Here is a 21,235-nt window from a genome sequence, read left to right as displayed (position 1 = left end):
CAAAATGACTGCCTAATTATTTCTAATTGGCAGGAGTCTGTGTAGTCATTGAGCTGTTTGTAGCCATTTTAAGGTTCATTTAACTATCCTTGGGGCCATGTGATAGATGGAAAAAAGCTTCAACTACACGCTGGCCTTGGCTGGCGCCGTTAATCAATTTTGGTGGGCTTCAGTTTGAAATGCATTTGCTCACGCGGAGGTCAAAACCTGAAGTAGTCCAAGCAAAGTTTTGCTTTTTGAAGCCACTTGACTGTATTCATTAGCAATTAGTAAAATAATTGTGTCTGTCACTATATTTGGATTTCCATATGACTTGGTATTCTTTCATCACCGTCCCTTCTTATAGCATATTAGCTTCACTGGAAACCGAATATTCTTCCAACAGACCCTTTTAGCAACTTCAGTGCAGTGGCATATGTTCCCATATCCTACCTTTCTTCATCCATTTGTTAGCTTAAACAGTGCAGTACATTTCAACACAATCATCTAATTTGCTCCCGATTGATTGCTGAGTGAAAGTTTCTACCCAAGGACAACATTTTAGGGCTTTTAAGGGTATCTCTGAGGAATTAGTCATTAAGCATTAAGGGAGGAAGCAAGTAGTAGTCAAATCGAATTGTGACGTTTCCCAGAGTTTTGTAGTTAGGGGCATCTATTTCCAAGATGCTGACAGCTACGTGTATTCAAGGACATCTTCTGGTAGAAGAAAGGGACGTAATAATCTCGCTCGTTTAAAAACTCGTTCTTACGTGAACGTTAGTGCGCCGGTTCTGTCAATAATGACATTGCAAGCGTTGTGAACGTCGTTTGCAAACGACCTTTTTGAGATGTTATAATTAGTGTGTGGTTATTTTATCTTACTGTGTCAGATTTAATGTGACATCCCATTAGGTAAGCGTCTGTGAAGGTTTCCAATGAGCGCGTTGTCCCGTCGAACGTAATCAGAACCATCTGCGGGACGTCGGCGGCGAACATAAGCCATTCGTAGAGCTTAAGAAAACACCGGTGAGCAAATTGTAGGCTAATAAAATAAAGGTCAGCTGTGCCATTTTTGCTGCAAAAAATGCCGTTCTAGTAATTTAATGTTAAAACATGAGTTTAAAAAATAATTGTTGAGATCATGGTTAAAGTGTAAGATTGATTTAAAATAGTTGTTCATTTCAAAAAACCAAAAAATGTTATTTATTCACGAAATATTAGTTCAAATAACCGATAAGGGGCTAACGCAAGTGAATTGTTGTAGCATAAACTAAAATGTAAAATAATGCTTAAGGAAAACTGCAGAATTACAAAAAAAAAGAAGTTTTAATTTTGAGACTTTCATAGTGGTAATCTTTGAGATCACTTTTGTGAGCAAATATTCAAGACAGAAAAACTACATGAAATACAAATAACCTTTCTTATTGATACTTATTAGGAATTTTATTTTATGAAATCTCATCAAATATGTGGTAATGGGAATGCTGCTCTGCAGATTATCAAAACTATTACTAGGAAATACATTTTAGAATGGAACAACAGTTTTGATTGGCCTTTGAGCTTTCTGAAGGGTTGTGTTGGAAATTCTGGTGTTAGTCAAAATTGTAAGGACTGATGAGTATGTTTGTCTTTGTAATACCGCAGTGCAATGAGAATCACGTAAATGTCGCTATCGTGTTCGTTACAGAAGTGCTCACAGTGAGATCTTTAAATGTGTATTTATGTAATTACCACATTTCAACATCTGTTTGTGTTGAATTTGGGGGTTCTGAGTGGACCCCGTTGCAAACTTTGCTGTATGGAGCCTCTCCCTGTAGCAAATCTCCTCCTCCCTGAGGACAGGAGATCCTTTCTGCTGTCCTTTAGGGATTTGCTTTGGAGGATCACCTTGTATTCCATGGGTTTTGTTACAGCATTGCTGTCAGGGACCTTCTGTTTGCTGTGAAACGAAACGATGAGCAGCTCAGGCCAGTACCTCCCATTCCTCTGGACTTTTCTGTGTCTCGAAGCAGTCGTATTTTCCAGTATAACCTGAATTTGTGGTGCTGTATGGACCTTCTACTACCTCTCTGCAGACTACCTGACACTGAGGCACTGGTAAATAGTGTTACGCTGTGTGAAATTCACAGCACGTGTGGACTAGATAATTTATTTTTTTTTCCTGTATGTTGGAAGAAAATATGACTGACTTGTTTTCATTGCCATGTAGTTTTTAAATTTGTATCTCATTTTTGACCAGCAAAATGCATTTTTTTGATAGCTGAAAGTCATTCATCTTTTGTGAACTCTTTAATAATGTGCTTTATTTAAACAGTTTCAGTAAAGATGCTTTATCCTACAACAAAAATGTGGTGTACAATTAGAGATTGTACTGTTACGGCAGCTGAGGAGTGCAAACAAAGAAAACAGGTTGGGAAAGGATTTTTTGTCAAGGTTTTATAAATCTTTTGTGGCATATTTCAAAAGAAAATGCACATTACAAAAGAATTTAGTAAACAACTTGGTTTCATTTTAGGTAGATCTATTGCCTTTCTGGTGAGAGCTTCCAGAGTATTTCTGGATCTGGCTCTCCTATTGAACTAGAGAAGAGAAATTTCATATTTTTCAAGTAAACGGCTAAACAGAAGCACTAAATAAAAATTCCATACACTGAGCAAATTGGTCATGCCCCTTTCACAGGTGAGAGTAATTCCTTGCCAAGGAATCAATATCTCTTGTTTTCCTTAAAGTTTGAGTTAGGGAATGTTAAGTAACTCTTGGTTTGTTTGCTTTTCCCCCCCTCTTAAAATGAGTTGAAAGTGGCCAAGTGGTGTTATCACCCACTGCTGCTGCTTACGCTCCGTCCCGTCCAAGCGTTGTGCTAGACTCTACAACTCACAAATAATCAATAAAACAAATAATAATAGAACAAACAAGGAGTTGTTAATACTATTCTTGCCCTGAATCTTATGCTTTGTTTGTTTGTCTGTGAAAAGTTCAAAGACTGGTGTTTTTTTGTTTGGTTTCGGTTTGGTTTTTTGTTTGTTTGTTTTTCTTTTTAAAACTGTCCATTCCTCAAGCTGAATGTACCGAAAATGTACATGTTTTTTTGTTCATAATGTTACTTTGTGTCTTATTTTCCAATGGGGAGGCAGACAACAGCTGCTGGATTGGGGGCTGGATTAGCAAAGAGGGAATATATCTGAGAAATGGGAAATGTAGGTGAAGTTGAAGCAAGCCTTCATTTTAAATTCTGTTGATTCTCTGTTATTAATTTCAAGTCAGCTGGATATTCTTCCTTAAGTCTCCGACATCAAGAATTTTAACTATCAAATTAGAATACAAGGATCCTCTTTTTTACGATTACAGTCCACTCTGAAATTTACTTGTGAAAACCTGTATATCGAGATGAAGAGTAGAATAAACTCGAATACAGAGAAAAGAAGGAGCGTGTGTCAGTGCTGTTACAGGGCTCAGCCACTCGCTGAGAAGTAAAACAGCGACCTGTCCCCGTGGGGTCCTTAGTTATACCTGATTTACAGCATGACACCCCACCTGGAATACTGCATTCAGCTCTGGAGTCCCCAGCACAAGAAGGACATGGAGCTGCTGGAGTGGGTCCAGAGGAGGCCACAAAGATGATCTGAGGGCTGGAGCACCTCTGCTGTGGGGACAGGCTGAGAGAGTTGGGGCTGTTCAGCCTGGAGAAGAGAAGGCTCCAGGGTGATCTTATTGCAGCCTTCCAGTACCTAAAGGGGCTACAGGAAAGCTGGAGAGGGACTTTTTACAAAGGCGTGTAGTGATAGGACAAGGGGCAATGGATTTAGACTGAAAGAGGGGAGATTTAGATGTGATCTATGGAAGAAATTTTTCCCTCTGAGGGTGGTGAGGTACTGGAACAGGTTGCCCAGAGAAGTTGTGGCTGCCCCATCCCTGGCAGCGTTCCAGGCCAGGTTGGATGAGGCTTTGGGCAACCTGGTGTAGTGGAAGATGTCCCTGCCCATGGCAGGGGAGTTGGAACTAGATGATCTTTGAGGTCCCTTCCAACTCTAACCATTCTATGATTCTATGATAAAGACAAAATCTGTGGAGTTACACACACCTTACACCATTGCTTGCCCTGTTTGCCGCACCCAATGGGCAAGCATTGGCTAGAATTGGAGTATATCAACATTTTTCCAGCTGCAGACTGCAAAAGTGTGCTAGATTGCAACTCTAATCTTGAGTCCAAGTCAGCAGAGCCACTTACCCACACGGGTGCTAATTAGGGGTGGTTTGGATGTGTTGCTACTCACCCTGAGCCTGAAAGGAGCATGAGAAGTCTGAATGTTGTGGATCAGGCCACAGGATCATAGAATCATAGAATGGTTAGGGCTGGAAGGGACCTTCAAAGGTCATCTAGTCCAACCCCCCTGCAAGGAACAGGGATATCTCCAACTAGATCAAGTTGCTCAGGGCCTCGTCCAACCTGGCCTTGAACGTCTCCAGGGATGGAGCATCCACCACCTCTCTGGGCAACCTGTTCCAGTGTTCTACAACTCTCATGGTAAAAAATTTTTTCCTAATATCCAACCTGAATCTACCTCCCTCTATTTTAAAACCATTACCCCTTGTCCTATCACAACAGACCCTCCTGAACAGCCTCTCCCCATCTTTCTTGTAGGCCCCCTTGAGGTACTGGAAGACCGCTATAAGGTCACCCCGGAGCCTCCTCTTCTCTCAAGTATTCTGATGAAAGCTTTCCAGATGAATTATGGAGTATTCCCATGCTTCAGCTAAATTAAAAAGATCGAATTATCTGAATAATACAATGAAGTCTTGCCCTTATTTCAGAACTTATCTTACAGTAAGCTGGTACAAGATGGGTGCATCTTACAAAACTGAAGCTCGGTGATCAGATTTATCAACTTTGTAGTATGTTGCAACTGCGAGGTACAACAGATTGTTGGAGATGATACCATCTCATCTGAGGAATGGTAATATCTTGATTGCCTGTGGTTAGTCAGCATACACTGGTAGTACTTACAACAGGAAAGTGCCAGACAAGGATCAAGCTCTTAGTGTGCTGTCTGCAGTACCGGTGAGTATTCAAAATAGAATTTCATCCCCAAAGACTTTGTAATTTGATTTGTAGCAGGCAACAATAGGTGTGGGGAAAGACAAAGTTGGAGAGGCATGAGAAATACACACCAGTAAACCAACTGTCTGCCCGCACAATGAGCCGCAGGCAGCTAGTGGTGTCGTAGGCACGGGGGCATCAGTGATGGCTGAAGAGGCATTGGGAGGTGGCAGAGGGGTGGCAGGCAAGTTTTCCTTGCTTAGTGTGGTGTTAATATATGTTACACTGTTCAGTTTTGAAATCTCATTGTGTTCCAATTCCTTCCCCACCACCCAACTTCCCCATAAAGGTGTTAATAGTCTGGGAGCTACAAGGGAGCTGTTGGGAAGGGAATTGTTGAAGCTTTTGAGGGACTCAATAGGTAGTGTTTTATTTTTGGAGTCATCTTGTTAACTGCATAATTTTGGTAATATTCTCAGTGATGGAAATAACAGTTTATATTTTAAATTCTTGCCTTTGGGTTTCCCAATCGAGATGAGCGTAGCACAAAATTGCTGTTGCAGGCTTCGTGCGGATTCAGGAAGGCTGTGCAGTGCTGGTCTGTAATTATTTCATGGTTTTGCTGGGTTTTTTTGAGGTTTTGTTATTAAAAGGCAAAGATTAAAAGAGATTTTTGTAGTAAAACAGATTTTTTTTTTTTTAAACAAAGGGATAGGTATGTTGAAATGACATTTTGATTAATCGATATTACCCTCTAAATTGGGACTAATAGCGAGTAGTTTGTGATCTGTGTCATCAAATGATCAGAACAGTCGTAATAAATTTTGAAGTATAATAATCAAGTAGTTTTGTTGCTTTATGTATTTTTAAAGTGATTAATATTTGTTGTTTCTCCTTTTGATATGTTTTATTTTACAATATTATATTTAATAGTTGCAGGTTTCATGATGAAAACACTTTTTTTTTTTTTGGAATACTGAGTGAGATTTTTCAGAGTTGCTTTCCTGCCCCTTCCTTGGAGTTTTTAATTAGTCATTAGAGTTGGGGTTTGGGAAAGATGCATCAGGATTATAGGTGATAACTTCCAGTAAAGTAGATTTTGCATGCGATAAGCCTGTCAGCTCTGTACTCTTCATCAGTCTCCAGCAAATAAGCTGTTCACTGTTCATCTAGGAGAATATTGGAAAAAGACCATGCTTTCCTCTATCTCCTCTGTGTTTGTAAAATACAAAATATTAAAGTAAGATGCATCTAACTTGCATGTAAATTAGAAAATTATCTTTGCAGTTATGGAATGTGTATTGAAAAATAGTAATAAAATATACAAACTGTTGATGTTGTGTCTTCAAAAGATTTTGACAGTATGGTGTGATATGTTTTTGCTTTTTTTTGTGTGTACACTTCAGGAGTTTCTGAAGCCCTTTTGTGACTTAATTTACAGAGTCTTGATCTTATAGTAAAGTTACAGCTATTTTCATTAAATATGTTAAGATAATTATTGTTTTTTTTTTTAATTTGGGAAAACAAAATTGTATTCCAGCAGTCTTTCTGTATACTTCATAGAGTAATGTGATGTGATAAAAGTATAGGTGGAATACCTCAAACTTTCTACATCTCACAAAATTTAAACCTAAAATGTCTGGTTACCACTGAATTGAAGAAAAGAAGAAAAAAGTTTCTGTTTTTCTTAATTGTGAGCACAGAGTAATGGTTAAATTTGTTACCAGTCAAGTATAAGTAGATGCACAGCTTTTCATCCAAGTGTTATTTCCAAAGTGTCACTTGAGTGTCACATGAATCGAGTGTCTCAATAGTTCTAGTTTTTTAAATGAAGTATTTGTTTCTAAGGACAAGCATATGCTTTAATCTTCTTTAAGCAGTTTTTTGGAGCCTTTTAAATGGTTCTGCAAATTGTTGCGGTGTTGAAGAATGAGGAATGTTGAGATGTTGTTTTTCCTGTTGGTTCAGTTTTGGATCCACGCAGGTACTTCGTGGTGGTTTGAGTGCCGTCTGCTGACAACGACGGTGCTGTAATGCTCTGTGGTGGGTTTTGGGTTGGTTGGGTTGTGGGTTTTTTGCAGTTTGAGAACAGTCAGCATTCCGTGGTGTAAGTTGACTTCAAGGATCTGTTCAGGTGACTTCGTTCAGCTGTCTAACATCTCTTTGTGGATGTAAATATACATAAATATTACAGCACCTTTAAGCTTGAACTATGATTTAGGCTTCAATCTTAGATGTTTTAAAATTAAAATAGCAATCTTGTCAGAGAGACCGAAGAGCAGCACTTACCTGTAACTGGGACAGGTTGCCCAGAGAAGCTGTGGCTGCCCCATCCCTGGAAGTGTTCAAGGCCAGGTTGGATGGGGCTTTGGGCAACCTGGTGTAGTGGAGGGTGTCCCTGCCCATGGCAGGGGGGTTGGAACTGAATGACCTTTGAGGTCCCTTCCAACCCAAACCATTCTGTGATTCTATGATTTGAACTTCTCAGAGGCACTCGAGAAGCCAAAAATTCAACCTCGAAACTCTCATTTACGTTCCCTAACTTTTTAACATAATGTCGGAGGTGGTGTGAAATTTACAGCAAACAATCACCTGGATAGTGATTGCATCTGGAAAATGAATTTGACCTTTTTTCGCTGCAGTATGATACATCCAGATTTTCCTGTCATAGCAGATGCAGAGTTGCTAATACCTGCATGATGTAGAAACAAATAATTTGGTTTATTTATTGAGAGTCCTGAAAGCAAGCTGGACTGTTGTTTTTTAAGATAGATTCCAGCTGTATAAAGAATAAAATAACTGCATGTGTATTAATTTATTAATTTCAAAGCCTGATGAATTTACTTGCTAATAGAATATGTTACCTTGTTCGTTCACAGGTAATTCAAATTTTCCTTTTTTTTTTTTTTGAAAAGAGTGTAAAGAAGACATAAAATGTCTTTTCTGCAGGATTAGACAATTTAAAGGAACAGAAATTTCATGCAGCCTTTTTTTTTTCTGGTTGCTTTTTCTTCAAGCTGAGCAGTGACAGTTCTGGACTTTGGTTAGGAGAGGGAAGAATCCTTCTTGCTGGTATCTTTGTGTGGCAAACTAACAACTGTTTTGCTTTTGCATCTGCCTTGCAGTTGAGTAGCTTTTAAACTCTTATATGAGCAGAAAACAAGCTGGATATTCTCAACTGATGCATGCTTTTTTTTTGTTATCAGATTACTGGAATCATAATTACTTTTCTTATCAACCTTAACTTTGATTTTTATAAGGAAGTTTATATATAGTACATGTGCAGCTGGGTATTGCATACATTTGTGTTGGTGTATGTGTTTTTATGTCCTTGAAGTCCAAAATTTCAGGAGTGCTAGAACTGCTTTGAATGAGGAATGATGGGGAATCGGAGGGGTGGCTTTTTTCTTAGTTTGTTTAATAGCCAGGACAGTGTACTGACTTCTGTTTCTTTGTTATTTCCTTACATGAAGGTTATTTGAATGAAATTCTAGCTTTTTCTGCTCAGAGAAGTTGTGGATGCCCCATCCCAACTGGGTTGCCCAGGGAGGTGGTTGAGTCCCCATCCCTGGATGTGTTTAAGAATAGGGTGGATGATCTACTTAGGGATATGGTTTAATGGGGATTAGGGATGGTTGGACTCGATGATCTCTAAGGTCTTTTCCAACCTAGAAATCTATGAATCCCTGGAAGTGTTCAAGGCCAGGTTGGATGAGGCTTTGGGCAACCTGGTGTAGTGGAGGATTTCTCTGCCCATGGCAGGGGGGTTGGAACTTAGATGGTCTTTAAGGTCCCTTCCAAGCCAAACCATTCTATGATTCTATGACTGTAGGGTTAGAAAAAAGTCCTGTTTTGAGGCAGTTGCTAAGAAAAGGAAGATGTGAGAGAAATTCACTTCTTGTAAAACCAGATGTGTTCTGAAATGGATGTCCTAATTTGAAGTGAATTCTTAGCGAAGAGAGGCCATTCGGAGTCTTCACACAGATTAACGAGGGAAATGAATGATGCAACATGTTTGCCCCACTGATAAAGATGAGGCCGAAGATCCTCAGCCCCTTTGGACCGGTTATATCTCGGGCAATTAGTGACCTCTGTGTAAGCTAAAGGGATAAAGCAGGGAGAGAATCCCTTCCTGCCATGGCTCACGGGGTGGAGCAGTTCCCAGTTCCAATTGATCAGTGGGAGCTGTTCACACAGCTGCTCTCTCTTCCCAAATCCCAGCCAGCACACTTGGTTACACCTCCTTTGCCCACAGCTGCTCCCACCATCCTGCCTCTGCATAGAAAAGCCTGTTGAAAAATAGTATGGATGGTGTTTTGTGCCGAATGCAAAAATAATGTGTATCCAGTAACACTGCAGTTAGTTGATGCACTTCCATGCGTATCTGTAGTGTGCATCTGGCCTTCTCAAGCAGATCCCACTTCGGCATGCAAGGGAATGCTCCAGTGAGCCATTTGATGAAGGAAGCAAGTCATAGTTACGTATGGGTTAGTGTAACTGGCTTTGGTAGGTGTTTTGTAAAAGCACATCAGCAAAACCAAATGGTTTATCTCCAGCCTTGATTTGCAGCTGCTTAATTTCTATTTCTGGTTTTCAGATAATGTTTAGTAAAGTTTATTTTCTGGGTTTAGTTTTCTGTGAAGGCTTTTGTCGGCGTGCTCCTGCAGCTGGCAGGGTTGTCGTCAGCTGCTCTTCTATCACTCGTTTCTTGGGCAAGGAGCTCCATGAGAAGCAATCCTTGGAGTGAAGGACTGCTGACACAAAAGCTCAATTTCAGTAAACTTCATGTATTCCTAGAGTAAATTATTTTCACGCAGTCGTTGATCTCCTGTAGGTTTTCCAACACCTTTGTGGTGATGGGACGTGCTGAACTGGAGATCACCGCTGTCATTGTTGGCACTGGATCTAGAGTCTTTCAGCTGCTGTAAGCAGACTCTGTGTAGGATGGTCAAGGTGGTGTGGCTGAGAAGGTGCTTGAGTCTTCTTTGGAAGTGAGAAGAGGTAGGCCAGAAGGTTTGAGCCTGGAGAACTAGATTTACAACACACGACCTGCTTTAGAACAAACAAAACTTAAAGTAGCGTCTTCTGTGTCTGTTCTTCTGTCCAGCTGCAGTTATGTACGGTTCAAACTAAGTTTTCAGGAGCTACTTTTTTTTTTTAATAGTTACAACTTACTGGAATTTTGAGTATTGTTTCTTCAAATGTTTGATTATGTAATTAACGTAGCTTATAGGTGGAGAATTGTTTATTGCTGAACTAAGTTGATGTCTGTATCTGGTGAATCCATTTTCTCAGTTCTGCGAACAGGGTTCTTTATTTTCCTGGTTACTGCTTATATTTCATCTTGCTTTTCTCTGGCACTATGGATGATACTGTTACTATCTTTAATATCCCTTGATTTTGTCTAAACTGCTGCCTTGAAACTTCTTCCTCTTACCACCAGTCTCATTTCAGACTTAAGAGCTGACTTTCTGCTTCTGCCCAGTTTCATTTTCACTCAATTAATTTCCCTCAATTTAATTTTCACTCAATTTAACAATCAATAAACCGTATTGTCGTACATATTATCTATATTTAACTTCCTCAAATGCATGTTTTAAAGTTGCAAACTAATAGTGACCTGAAATGTTTTGTAGAAGTAGCAGTATTTGCATTAAAAAAAGTGTAGTATTAGTAATTTCCACACTCTGAACAGCTGCAGTTGATACTTGAAATAATTTTCCCCGAGAACTTGTACTGTGATTTATTTTTTTTTTTTTCCCTTTTTGGAGTGATTTTTTTTCTTGTGGAATTGAACAAAAACTTTCTCTTAATGTGCTTTGAAAGAGAACATGTCATTTTGTTCAATTAGTTGTGTGTTTGCACTACGTCTTTATTACCAATATGAACATCCAGGTTTGATGCAACGCAGTGTGTTCCATTGTTCTTTCCCAGACTCTTGATTTATTGCTGAAGTATTAGAGAGGCATGAATTTGTTGGGTTTTGTTTGTGGCTATTGAGCTAATAATAATCTAATAAGAATTGTATCAGCTGAGAGATACTTAGAAGAATGCCAGGCAAGAGCTTGACATCTCAGAAACTTAATCCTTTGAGTGGTGGTTGCTTTTTGCCAACAAAATAGCTTATTTTTGCAAAAAACTTACCTTCACTGAAAGAGCTTTTGTGTTTTTTTTTTTCCTGTTTGAGCTGTCTTGTTTTTGTGTTCTAATTCCTCTTTCTATTTAAAAAAGTCTATCTCAGTGCCTGTTTTCAAATTGTAGTGTTTTGAAAAGATTAGATCGTACCTGCAAGATATAGTTCCATACTTTTAGTGCAATATAATTGGGGAAATACTAAACGACACTGACCTCATTTCCCTTAGAACAATGAAAATTAATAGTTTCACGTTTTATTAGGCTGATATTCCAGATGTAGTGTACCTTTAATTAAGTGTAGTTTCCTTTTGGTTATGGTATGTGTATCTGCTTTTTGTCGCAAATTCTTTCTAGTTTTACAGTTTTCCACATGTTTTCTTTCACCATTTATGATTTTTTCAAAGCAGAGCTATAAGGATTTAAATCACTTTAGCATGCAGCAAAACAGTTCCCATTCAAACAATAAACGCCATTTTAAAAAGCCTTTAGATCTTCTGTCACTTCATAAATATAAATGTATAAAAACATTATGCAGTTGTAGTGCCCACCTGCTAATTAAATGCAGATTTCCTCAAACTTGTTTTAAAATCTGCTTATTTGTTTCAACTCTGTCTCTGTTCAGAATACATATGGCCCTTGTGAAACTAATTATGCTTATGGAGCAGCTGTTAAATTTAGTGCAACTAATTTTATCCAATATTTTACATTTTAATTGATTACCTGTGAAGAAATTAGCAAATTAACACTTATTGTGCAGTAACCGAATGGGCTTTTATGGATACTTTCAATTTTTTACAAGTGGACTAAGCGTTGATGGAATAAAGACATTTCTTAGGATTTTAGATAGGAAAGTTATTGGCGAGCCTTGATTATCTGGTGTGAGAATTTAGGGATACTGAGTGATGCCAAGCATCTGTGTGTTCTGTAAGTTAGACATGAAAAGCAGATTGGAAAGTAATAGCTTTTCACAGAATTTTGGTAACATATGGGCTTATCTGGATCTAAGAACTCTTTGAAGATCTTTGAACTTGACTAAATGACTTAACCTTTGGCATGGTGGGTGGGTGTTTTGTGCGTGTCGGTTTGGGGGGAAGGGGTCTGCATGCTGGCAGTCTACTCTCCAGCTTGATATTGTTTTTTTTTTCCCCTCCAGTACTATAATTTGAACGCTTTGGGGCTTGCTTTAATATGAATAATCGGGATTTGGTTTTATTTTTCAACAGTAATAAAATAGAAAAATCTTTATTCTCTGCTTGATCTGTGGACTTTTGTTCTGGTTTACTGATGAAGTCTTGGCACAGACGACTTCTTGTAGCTCCATTTCATAAACTTACATCTTTCTTGCCTATTCTGTATATATCACAAGATATTTTAGTAGTAATTCATAGTAAGATGCAGGTGAATTCGTTCATGCTGCAAATGAAAATGTATCGCAGCTCGTTACACTCTGAGTAGCAAATTTAGTCTTCTTTTAATGTTCACTTTGTGAAACCATCTTCCACTGGCAGGAGCCTATTGCGTATTTTGGATTTAATACAGGCCTTATGGAACTTTGTGTAAAGCGGTCTTAAAGCAAATATTTTAGGATTTTGGGGCTTACAGGCAAAGGAAAAAGGCAGCTGTCTTATTAACGCGGTAACATACTGTAGAATGAAGTTCTGTGGCATCAAGTGCAACTTCTCAGCATGCTTAAGCCTGGCACTGTGATGGTGCTGAGGGTGGCCCCTGGTTTGAGGTTGGCCCTTGCTCGTGCTGCTGGGGGGTGATGCTACTGAGAACTGAATGTATTTCAGGTGGCATGAAGCATCGTTTTTCTTGTTAGTCTTGATCTTAATTTTTTAATTACCTGCAGCCTTGGTGTACTGGAGAAAGGTCAGTAGCCTTACCTGAAGTTGTCAAAGCATGATCTAGATTTCTGAAGTTTTGTTGTTGAAATTCTGCAGTTGCCACAGAAAAGTGGATGCTAAAGATGGAATGTTACCTCCTTCTTTAAAAGGAAGAGAGGGAGGGGGAAGAAACAGCATAGAAATTAAGTAGAGAAAGCTTAAGTAGTCAAAGACTTTGCAAAGACAAAGCTTACAATGTTCCAGACTTGATTTTAAATGTTGTCTTAATTCTGTCCTGGTGTCTGTTCATAGTCACTTGCTGTGACCTGGTGGTTTCAGACAAGACCAAGCTCAATGGGCAAATGTGGCTTCTGCGTTGAGTAGTCCTCTTGTCACCTGCTTGGTTGAGGCTTGTGTTTGGTGTTGTAGAATTAGTCCTGAATTATCAGGTGGTTTTAATTAGCCTGGGATGTAAGAAAGATTGGAGCTTCCCTCTGAGCTGGAGGGAATCAGGTGAAATTTGGTTATTGAGGTCTTCGAGCAGTTGTATGGAAGAGGGAAAATTTCTGTAGCGGTTTGTTTTGGGAGTACTTACCAGTAAATAAAATCCCAGGAAGAGTAGTAACATCTATCTGCATACAAATGAAGTGCACCCTTTTGTATCCTTTGTGGGAAGCTGTGCTTTTCCTTCTTTGTATTTTTTAAAATGCTTTTGTATAATTTCTTTGCTTTCTGAATATGTTTGTTTAGTTTTTTTTGCCTCGGTATGTGATGTTGCATACCTTTCACTTCCTTCTTTCTATGAATCTAATCTCCTTAGCTTCATTTATTTAAGTTTTCTTAAATTTCAGTCAATAATCTCATTTTTGTTCTTATATTTAAAATGCTTGACTTTTTTCCCCCCTTAAGATTACATATTGTCCCTTTTATAAAAGATAAAGTGAGTCTCTTCTTTGCTTATTCGTTTAGTTAATCCCTTCCTTAAGCTTTTCAGTTTGGGAAGAAAGAAGCCTTAGCAAATATTTTGCTTTTTTGATGAATGCAGGGAAAACCTGTTTGTAGGCAAAACCCATTCCTTTTTTATTTTCCCAAGTGTTTTGCAGTTCCTGCTGGTCTTGTGCACTGTGGAGTCCCTGTGCACTTCAGTGGTTGTCCATTTTCGTGGCCCAAGGACAGACACTTTCATGCATTCCAGAAGTGATGTGGCATTCCCCCGGTGTATCAGTGGAATTGTGGCTTTTACTAATTGTCATTTCCCGTGGCACTTCACAGAAACTGAGAGCTCTCTTAAGAGGGCATGGACTAGCAAAGATCAAGAAGATTGTGGTCTTACCTGGCTAAGCTCAGCAGTTCTTACATGGTTTATTGCTGGTTTCCTGTTAATTCCAGTTCAGTCTTAGAAATATTACTGGCAGAACTTAGTTTAGCATGGAAGACGAACTTGTTCTAGAGAACTATACTGCAAAGTTTGTTATTTTAGCCATCCTGTGTCTGTTATCTTTAAGTATTTAGTCTCCATGCTTCCTTCGTTTCATCAAAATGTGGTACAACTACATAATGTGTCTTAACTCATGATATACTAAGCTGTTAATCAGATAGTTGCTTAACTATATTTTAAAATTTTCATGCCTCTCTGCTTGTGTGAGAAGCCCCTAAGATTTTTTTTTTTTTTTCAGACTACAGAAGACTTAAACAAGAGTTGAGATTCAGCTTAAATTTGTTAATAAAACTATGTGTCGTGTTTGCCTAGTGGTTTTTCTAATAGTCCTCCATTGCTCTGACTTTGGATAGGTTGTGAAGGAGAAAGGTTAATACAAGATAAGCTTTTTCAAAAATATTAATTGCTGTGAAACTTTCGAAACACAGTAGTTACTCCAGTTTAAAAATGATTAATGGAGTCTAAGTGCCACGAGCATTCAGGATAGAAGGGAGTGTTCATGCTAGACTGTTCATTTTTTTCTTTGTGTCAATTTTCCTTATTTACTTCACCCCTGTTCATGACTGGGGTTAGTACATCTTGCTGTATTTCTGGAGTTGTGTTGCTTTATCTGTGCTTTATAAAAACTGTTTCTAATCAATAGAAATAAATACAGTGAACTTGACAGGCAGAGGTAGGTTTATTTTGGGAGGCCTGTAGCTCTGTGGCATTAAGGGAAAATAATGAAAAATGAAATGTTTGCAAAGAGCTTTGTACAATGCTGGAAAACCCAGGAAAACTCATATTTGGAGGAGGTTGGACTATGTGTGGATCCATCGCAGGTCAGTGTGGCTGGTGTCTACCTGGTGCTACAACGAGAGCTGCAAGTTGATTGAGGTGCAGCAGGATACACCAGTTCCACTTTGCCAGCTTTTTTCTGTACTGTTCCCTCTGTAGGTCCCCTAAAACAGGACATTGCACTCAGTTTGGGTTAGGCTGGGGGTCTGCAGCCCATGAAGGCAGCCGGGCTTGACCCCTGAGCTGCCCCGAAGACCCTTCGACGTGCGCTACCTTGTGATCTGAGCTAACAAGTCCGACCAAGCTGAAGTTGTCTCTGCGTGAAGCCAATTCTGGACTGTCTGTGTCTGTGCTCTGGGCTGATCCACAGCCCAGATCAACTGCTCTGATAGTTGAAGGATTGACTGAACTGCCGTGTCCTGCAGAGATGGCTTCTGTGGAGTAGGACTTCATGTTTTTGTTACGATCTTCACTGTAATATCCCGTTGATAGTCATCTGCCTGCCTCGCCGGCGTGGCTGGGACAGGGAATACAAGCTGTATCAGCTATTTTCTATAATTGTAAACCCCTAAGGATAAATAATGATTAGGGATCACTCTAGGCTAATGAATTTTATGTGTGCAAAGGACAGCAAATGAAAGAACAGTGACAGTGTCCGTAAAGAAAACATTTATCAGTTTGTCAGTGCTTTTATAAGTATAAATTTGAAGCAACAAGTCTACTTTTAATTTTTAAAACTGTTTTTCTGTGTATGAATTATACCTGCCGTTTGTTCTACTGAGACATGTGAACAAACAGCAATTTAGGATTTGAGCATCCAACTAATCTGTGCTGAGTTTGCACCTGAGAAAGGTAGATGTGAAATCAAGTTTAAATTTGAGCTGAGAAAGTAAGCTCTCTAGCAGGAAATATTTTAGATTCCTCAGTTATTTCTGCTCGAAGGACTACACCATTAAGTAAGGAAAGGCCTTGCATCAAAAGAAAGTGATTCGTGATGCTACAGGGCCCTTTTTTTTTTTTTACTGTTTCTGACTTTGCACCTTACTTGCAGAGTTCTCAGAAATCATGATTACCTTTTGAATAGTGAATGTCCGTAGAGAAGTGGTCTGTAAAGCTGTGTCTGCCTCATGGTGAGTGTAAAACCAATGTCTTTGTGCCAACCAAAAAATAGACCTCCTATCCAGATTGCTCTTTTAAGTCAAAACTTCCTCTACCTGAGGACTAAAGAATGAACGGATGCTTTTGAATTTGTGATGACATAATAAAAATCCATTTCGGGACGGAAAACGCTCTATAGTTCATAATATGCCACTTAAGTGGTAACTTGATCCATCGTATTAGCGCTAATAGTGTGCCCGATAATAGGAGATATTGTGTTGCAAGAGATGCCATCTGCTGAACGTAACGCAAGACTGAGGTTCTGACCTCCAGTCTGAAAGGCTCAGTGGCAGGAGCAGGTATGTGGACCCCAGTATGCTGAACAGATTCCAGACTCAATAACAACATTCTTCCGAAATGTAATTTATAGCTTCATCTGGATGTAGTATTTTCTTTTGCGTATTCTATCGTTGAGTTTTATTAAACAGTTGTTGCCTTTTAAATTGAGTGATCTTTTGTATGTGATTCTGCTTTTAAAAGCCTTTGGAGTTTTATGCTCCAAGAGGTGCTAAATAATTTTTTTTATACTGTTTTAAAAAATGCCTTTCCTCCCCAACCCTCTCAGTACTTAATGAAACTTTTCAATGAGGTGCCACCAGAACTTTTATGAAGATGTGTGTTGTAACAGAAACTAATGCAAGCTTGAACTGCTGTTTTCTTAAATATTCCTTGTCTATAGCTACTCATGTACCATCAGTAAAGATCTATGATAAATTATAAATTTAACATTTAGAAAATCATCTAAAAGAAATCCAGGAAAATGAAAAGGGTTTTTTTTTTGATACATATAGAAACAGTCATGTTGTAATACTTCTTGATCTTTTTTCATTCAAGTATATCAGTAATAAAATACATTTATTAGAGAGGAATGGATAACGTGATTGAGAACAGAGTATCCTATAGCCGGGTAGGAACTTGGAGCCAAGAGCCAAATAAGTGCACAAACCCTTGTACCTGTGTTCAGTTTCTTGCATTATTGGGCCCGTAGGATTGGCCTGTTCGTAGGTTTTCTGCAAAGTGTGTTTCAAATCTCAATTTGATATTAAGAATCTGAGTGCAAGTGTCAGCTCTGCAGGCTGAAGGTAGGGGTTGGGACACGTCGCTGCTGGTTTTTCTGGGTTTTATTGGTACATTGTTGTTAGTAGTAATGTATTGAGTGTGTAAATACAAGCACTTAGTAGCAGCTGTAAAATCTTTGATTATTTGCTGAGCTACATTATTCAGAACTTAAGAATTTAATGTTCAAGAAAAAAATTTATTTCCTTTCTGTCTCTGAGAGCTCCAAAGATTACTTTGGTAATACCAGATTACTTCGTTAAACCACGCTACCTAGTATTCACCCATTAACTTATTTTGCATTCTTCCTTTGGAGTGGAAGCAATCACTTTTCTGCTGATAAATTGGCAGGTTTTTGTCTAAAAGTATTAAATTACTGAATGATTTGAAAATGTATTTCAAATAGTTGGACTATATAACAAATGTAACATAGAGTGACAGTGAAAAATGTATGCCTGCTAAATTTTAATACTATGGATTTTGTGTAGATCACGATCAAGACCTCGTCAACGTTCTTGTAGTCGAAGTAGTGAAAGATCCAGTCATAGGAGAACTCATAGCGGGTCTCGTGAAAGAGAGCGGCGGAAAGGCAGAGAGAAAGAAAAAATAAAAGAGAAGGGCAAAGGAAAAGAGAAGGAGATATATGGCCCGAAGCATGGGTAAGTGAAATGACAAACAATGTCACTGTAATAAAAACAGGGAATAATTTAGTGTTGTTTTGCTTTGTTTGTAGTTGGTTTGCTGTATAGTACATGATGTTTTATATAAAGTAAGTGGAAGTTATTTAAGATCTTTTAATAGTGTGATTCTTAGTATTTTAAAATTCTGGAATGTGACAACACTTCAAACTAAACAATGGTTTAATTTACAGTTCTTTTTTCCCCCCTTGATTTGCAAATATGCTAAATAGCTTTCTTCAATTGATTAATATAAATATTTTTTCCAATACATAATAACCACAATTTAAAGAAAAAATGAGGAATGATTGGAAAGTATGAAGACTATTTCCTATGAAGAGATGGTCTTCACTGTTCACCTCCACCCTTCATCAGAAGGGACAATTTATGTCATTATCTCTGCTTTATACATCTTGATCTCTGCAACCTTCACTGTAATATTTATCTTTTCCCTGTTTATGTGATTAGTTTCAAAAAGGAAGACGCTGGTGTGTCACTCAGTAATTTCCTTGTGGTGGATTCCTGCTGAAATGCTAAATGGGAATTTCTAGAGTAGCATCCTCGTGTTCATGGAGGTGTCTCACAAGTACCTCCCTGGTTTTATGGCTCGGTGATATGAGTTTCTCAGCCCCTCAGATATCATCACCTACTTGTCCCTGCTTATAGCATTGATTATGTAAACATTCAAGATTAGCTATTTGCATGTTTTTTTTCTTATTTGCAGTGTGTGACTTAGGCTGCTGGGAACTTCGAGTGGTGTTTTCCACTCGTTTTAAGGGATGCTTTCCTCGTTTTACTGAACCACGTGGGATATCTGTCTCATCTCATTGTGGATGTTTTCAGCAATCAGTAGCATTCAATGAGCCCCTGAGATGTTTGCAGTGGGTCTGCGAAGTTGTGAACAAGATGCCTTTTACCCATTTACCTGAAGTTCAAATGTTTTGATACTTCTAGAAGACTTGAGTTCCAGCCAAAATTGTTGTGTGTTTTTTTTTTTTTTAATTGAACGAGAAAAGTGGGAAAGGATCCATACTGAGCCCATAACATTTGGTGTGAGAGGTTTTCTGGACTTTGTCTAGAAGCAGTAGATCTTAAATCATATTGGAGTATAGAGCAGTGCTCCGCTAGGTTACTGCCTGACTTTATGTCCTTTTATAACAAGGATCAATATGAGATAACTGTAGGAAGAACGCAGAAGTACCCAGAATTTTTTTGGAAGCAAGCAATTTACCTTTGTATTTTGATAACTGACAAAATTGCTTATGCTAAATTTGAAATCAAATGCCCTGTTTGGGCCATTTCCAAGGTAGTTAGGACAAAGAGTACAAATTGATAATAGAAACATTTTATGACATCAGCCCATTTTCCTCTGGGCTCAGGTACTGACTGGTAGGGTTTGTACAAGGATTTCTTACTGGGAGCATGATTAGACTACAAAATGAAATGTACCCAGGGTGATGTTGATATAATCTGTGCTTCATAAACTTAGTTCTGAGGGGGGACGACGTGTTTTTCAGTTTAATCAAGTAGTGATCAAAGTATATCTGTACAGAGAATATGGATCTGAGGAGCTTTTTCCCTTTACAGTTATTTGTCATTCCCAAGATTGAGACTGTCTCAGCATCACGTCATTGTTTGTTACAGGCTTTATGAAGCAGCATATTTGGATACCCAGAGAAGACAGAGCTCTCTGCTGCGATTGCTGTTTGCAATTACTGCACAACTATGTGCCTATGGAATATTCTGTTATGGATCCCAGTAAGAGTGAATTGGGAACCTGCGCTTTTCCTTCCTAAACGTGTATGTGTAGCAACAAAGAGGGTTAGTGTAGTTTCTCTTTGCCTTGTGTCTGCTCCAAGAAAGATGTTTTCTAGTTAAGTTTCTGTATGAGGCTTCCTCAAGCCTGCCAAGTGCTCAGCTCTCTTCATCTCTATCATTTATTTATGTATTTATTTTCTTTTTGGGTGAAAAGCGTGGCAAAGAAAGGACGTCCTTGGCCAAGGAAGCTCGCCTGTCCTTAGTTTATAGACGTGTAGGAAGGAAGAGGGTGCAACGCAAAGTGAGTGAACCTGTTGCCTGTATTGGCTTCTGGTTCCTTTGTTTTCTGCAGCAGCAGGAAGATTGAATCATTTTTTTGTCCTGTCTTGATGCTCATCTCCAAGGAAAGCACTAAGATAGAATTTTTTGTTTTCCAGTAACTATAAGGGCTTTTGTAGTTGGCTGTGGTCAGCAGAAGGTAGCAAGTTGTTTTTGCTGATGTTTTTTGAGAGTATATATTATAATTTGAGATTTCTGTCTTTTAATGGTGTCAGATGGCCTCTTGTGGGTACGGTTAGAATTATACCTCCTGTTACAGCTTACTTCCATGGCTGAGGGACTTAGCAGATTCTGCACCTGCTGTTGGTCTGCTGCAGCACAAGTGACTGCCAGGTGTCCTTTTGGATTTGAAACACTGAGAGGGATCTGTTGTTGATGACTCTCCAGGTGAAGGAGATTCTAGATCAGCTCTGAAAGTAACATTATTCTACAGAGCCTTGCTAGAAACTCCTACAGCAGGGGATTCGTAGAGGAAAACATAGTCCTCTGCCCTCTGTGTTTGGAATAGATCCTTACAGGTACTCCATCAAGGGCCGGATCTAGTTTTCTGTTTAAACTCATGTAGGTTTGGAATGTATTTATTGAAAATAGCTGCTTTAAACCTATAACAGAGATCATCCTAAAGCCAGATTGTGAAAAGATGGAATACAAATTCTCAAGTGCTGGTTGACTTTACGTAAAAGAAGGTATTTTAGTTTATCAATACCGCGAGTTATCTGATAGGAGTAGTTGGATATTTGGGACTCGACTGTTTCTCTGAAGTGAAGAATTAAAATGCAATTTTTGCACTAATGAAGGAGCGAATAGTTTTGTTTGTGGCTCTTATAAACCTTATTGATAATTTTCTTTTCTCCACTTAGCTCGTGTATGTTTGTAGCTGTGAGGGGGAAAGGCTTGTGGTTGGTTTTCAAATTGGGGCAACATTAGGTTCTTTCAAAGTAGGTCTTGTCTTCGCAGTAAACATCTTGAGAGATTTCAAGAGTGAAAAATTGTGCCGTAATAATCCAGTCATGGTCCTTTGGCGTTCTGCATTTCAGTGAAGATTCTTTAAGGC

The 21,235-nt window shown here is 38.7% G+C and overlaps 1 protein-coding gene across 1 annotated transcript in view; it reads left to right on the top strand.

Moving 5' to 3' along the window:
• Nucleotides 1-21,235, top strand: part of RSRC1 (arginine and serine rich coiled-coil 1) — a 174,561-nt gene that overhangs the window by 22,779 nt on the left and 130,547 nt on the right. Inside the window, exon 4 of the mRNA XM_086618401.1 lies at nt 17,896-18,066. Within this exon, the coding sequence (XP_086474527.1) occupies nt 17,896-18,066 (171 nt within the window). The remainder of the gene's footprint in view (nt 1-17,895; nt 18,067-21,235) is intronic.

Source organism: Tauraco erythrolophus, chromosome 11 (genome assembly GCF_009769465.1).
Source record: "Tauraco erythrolophus isolate bTauEry1 chromosome 11, bTauEry1.pri, whole genome shotgun sequence".
Taxonomy (NCBI): Eukaryota; Metazoa; Chordata; class Aves; order Musophagiformes; family Musophagidae; genus Tauraco; species Tauraco erythrolophus.
The sequence above is the reverse complement of the archived record's forward strand: the minus strand, read 5'-3'. Positions and strand labels throughout refer to the sequence as shown.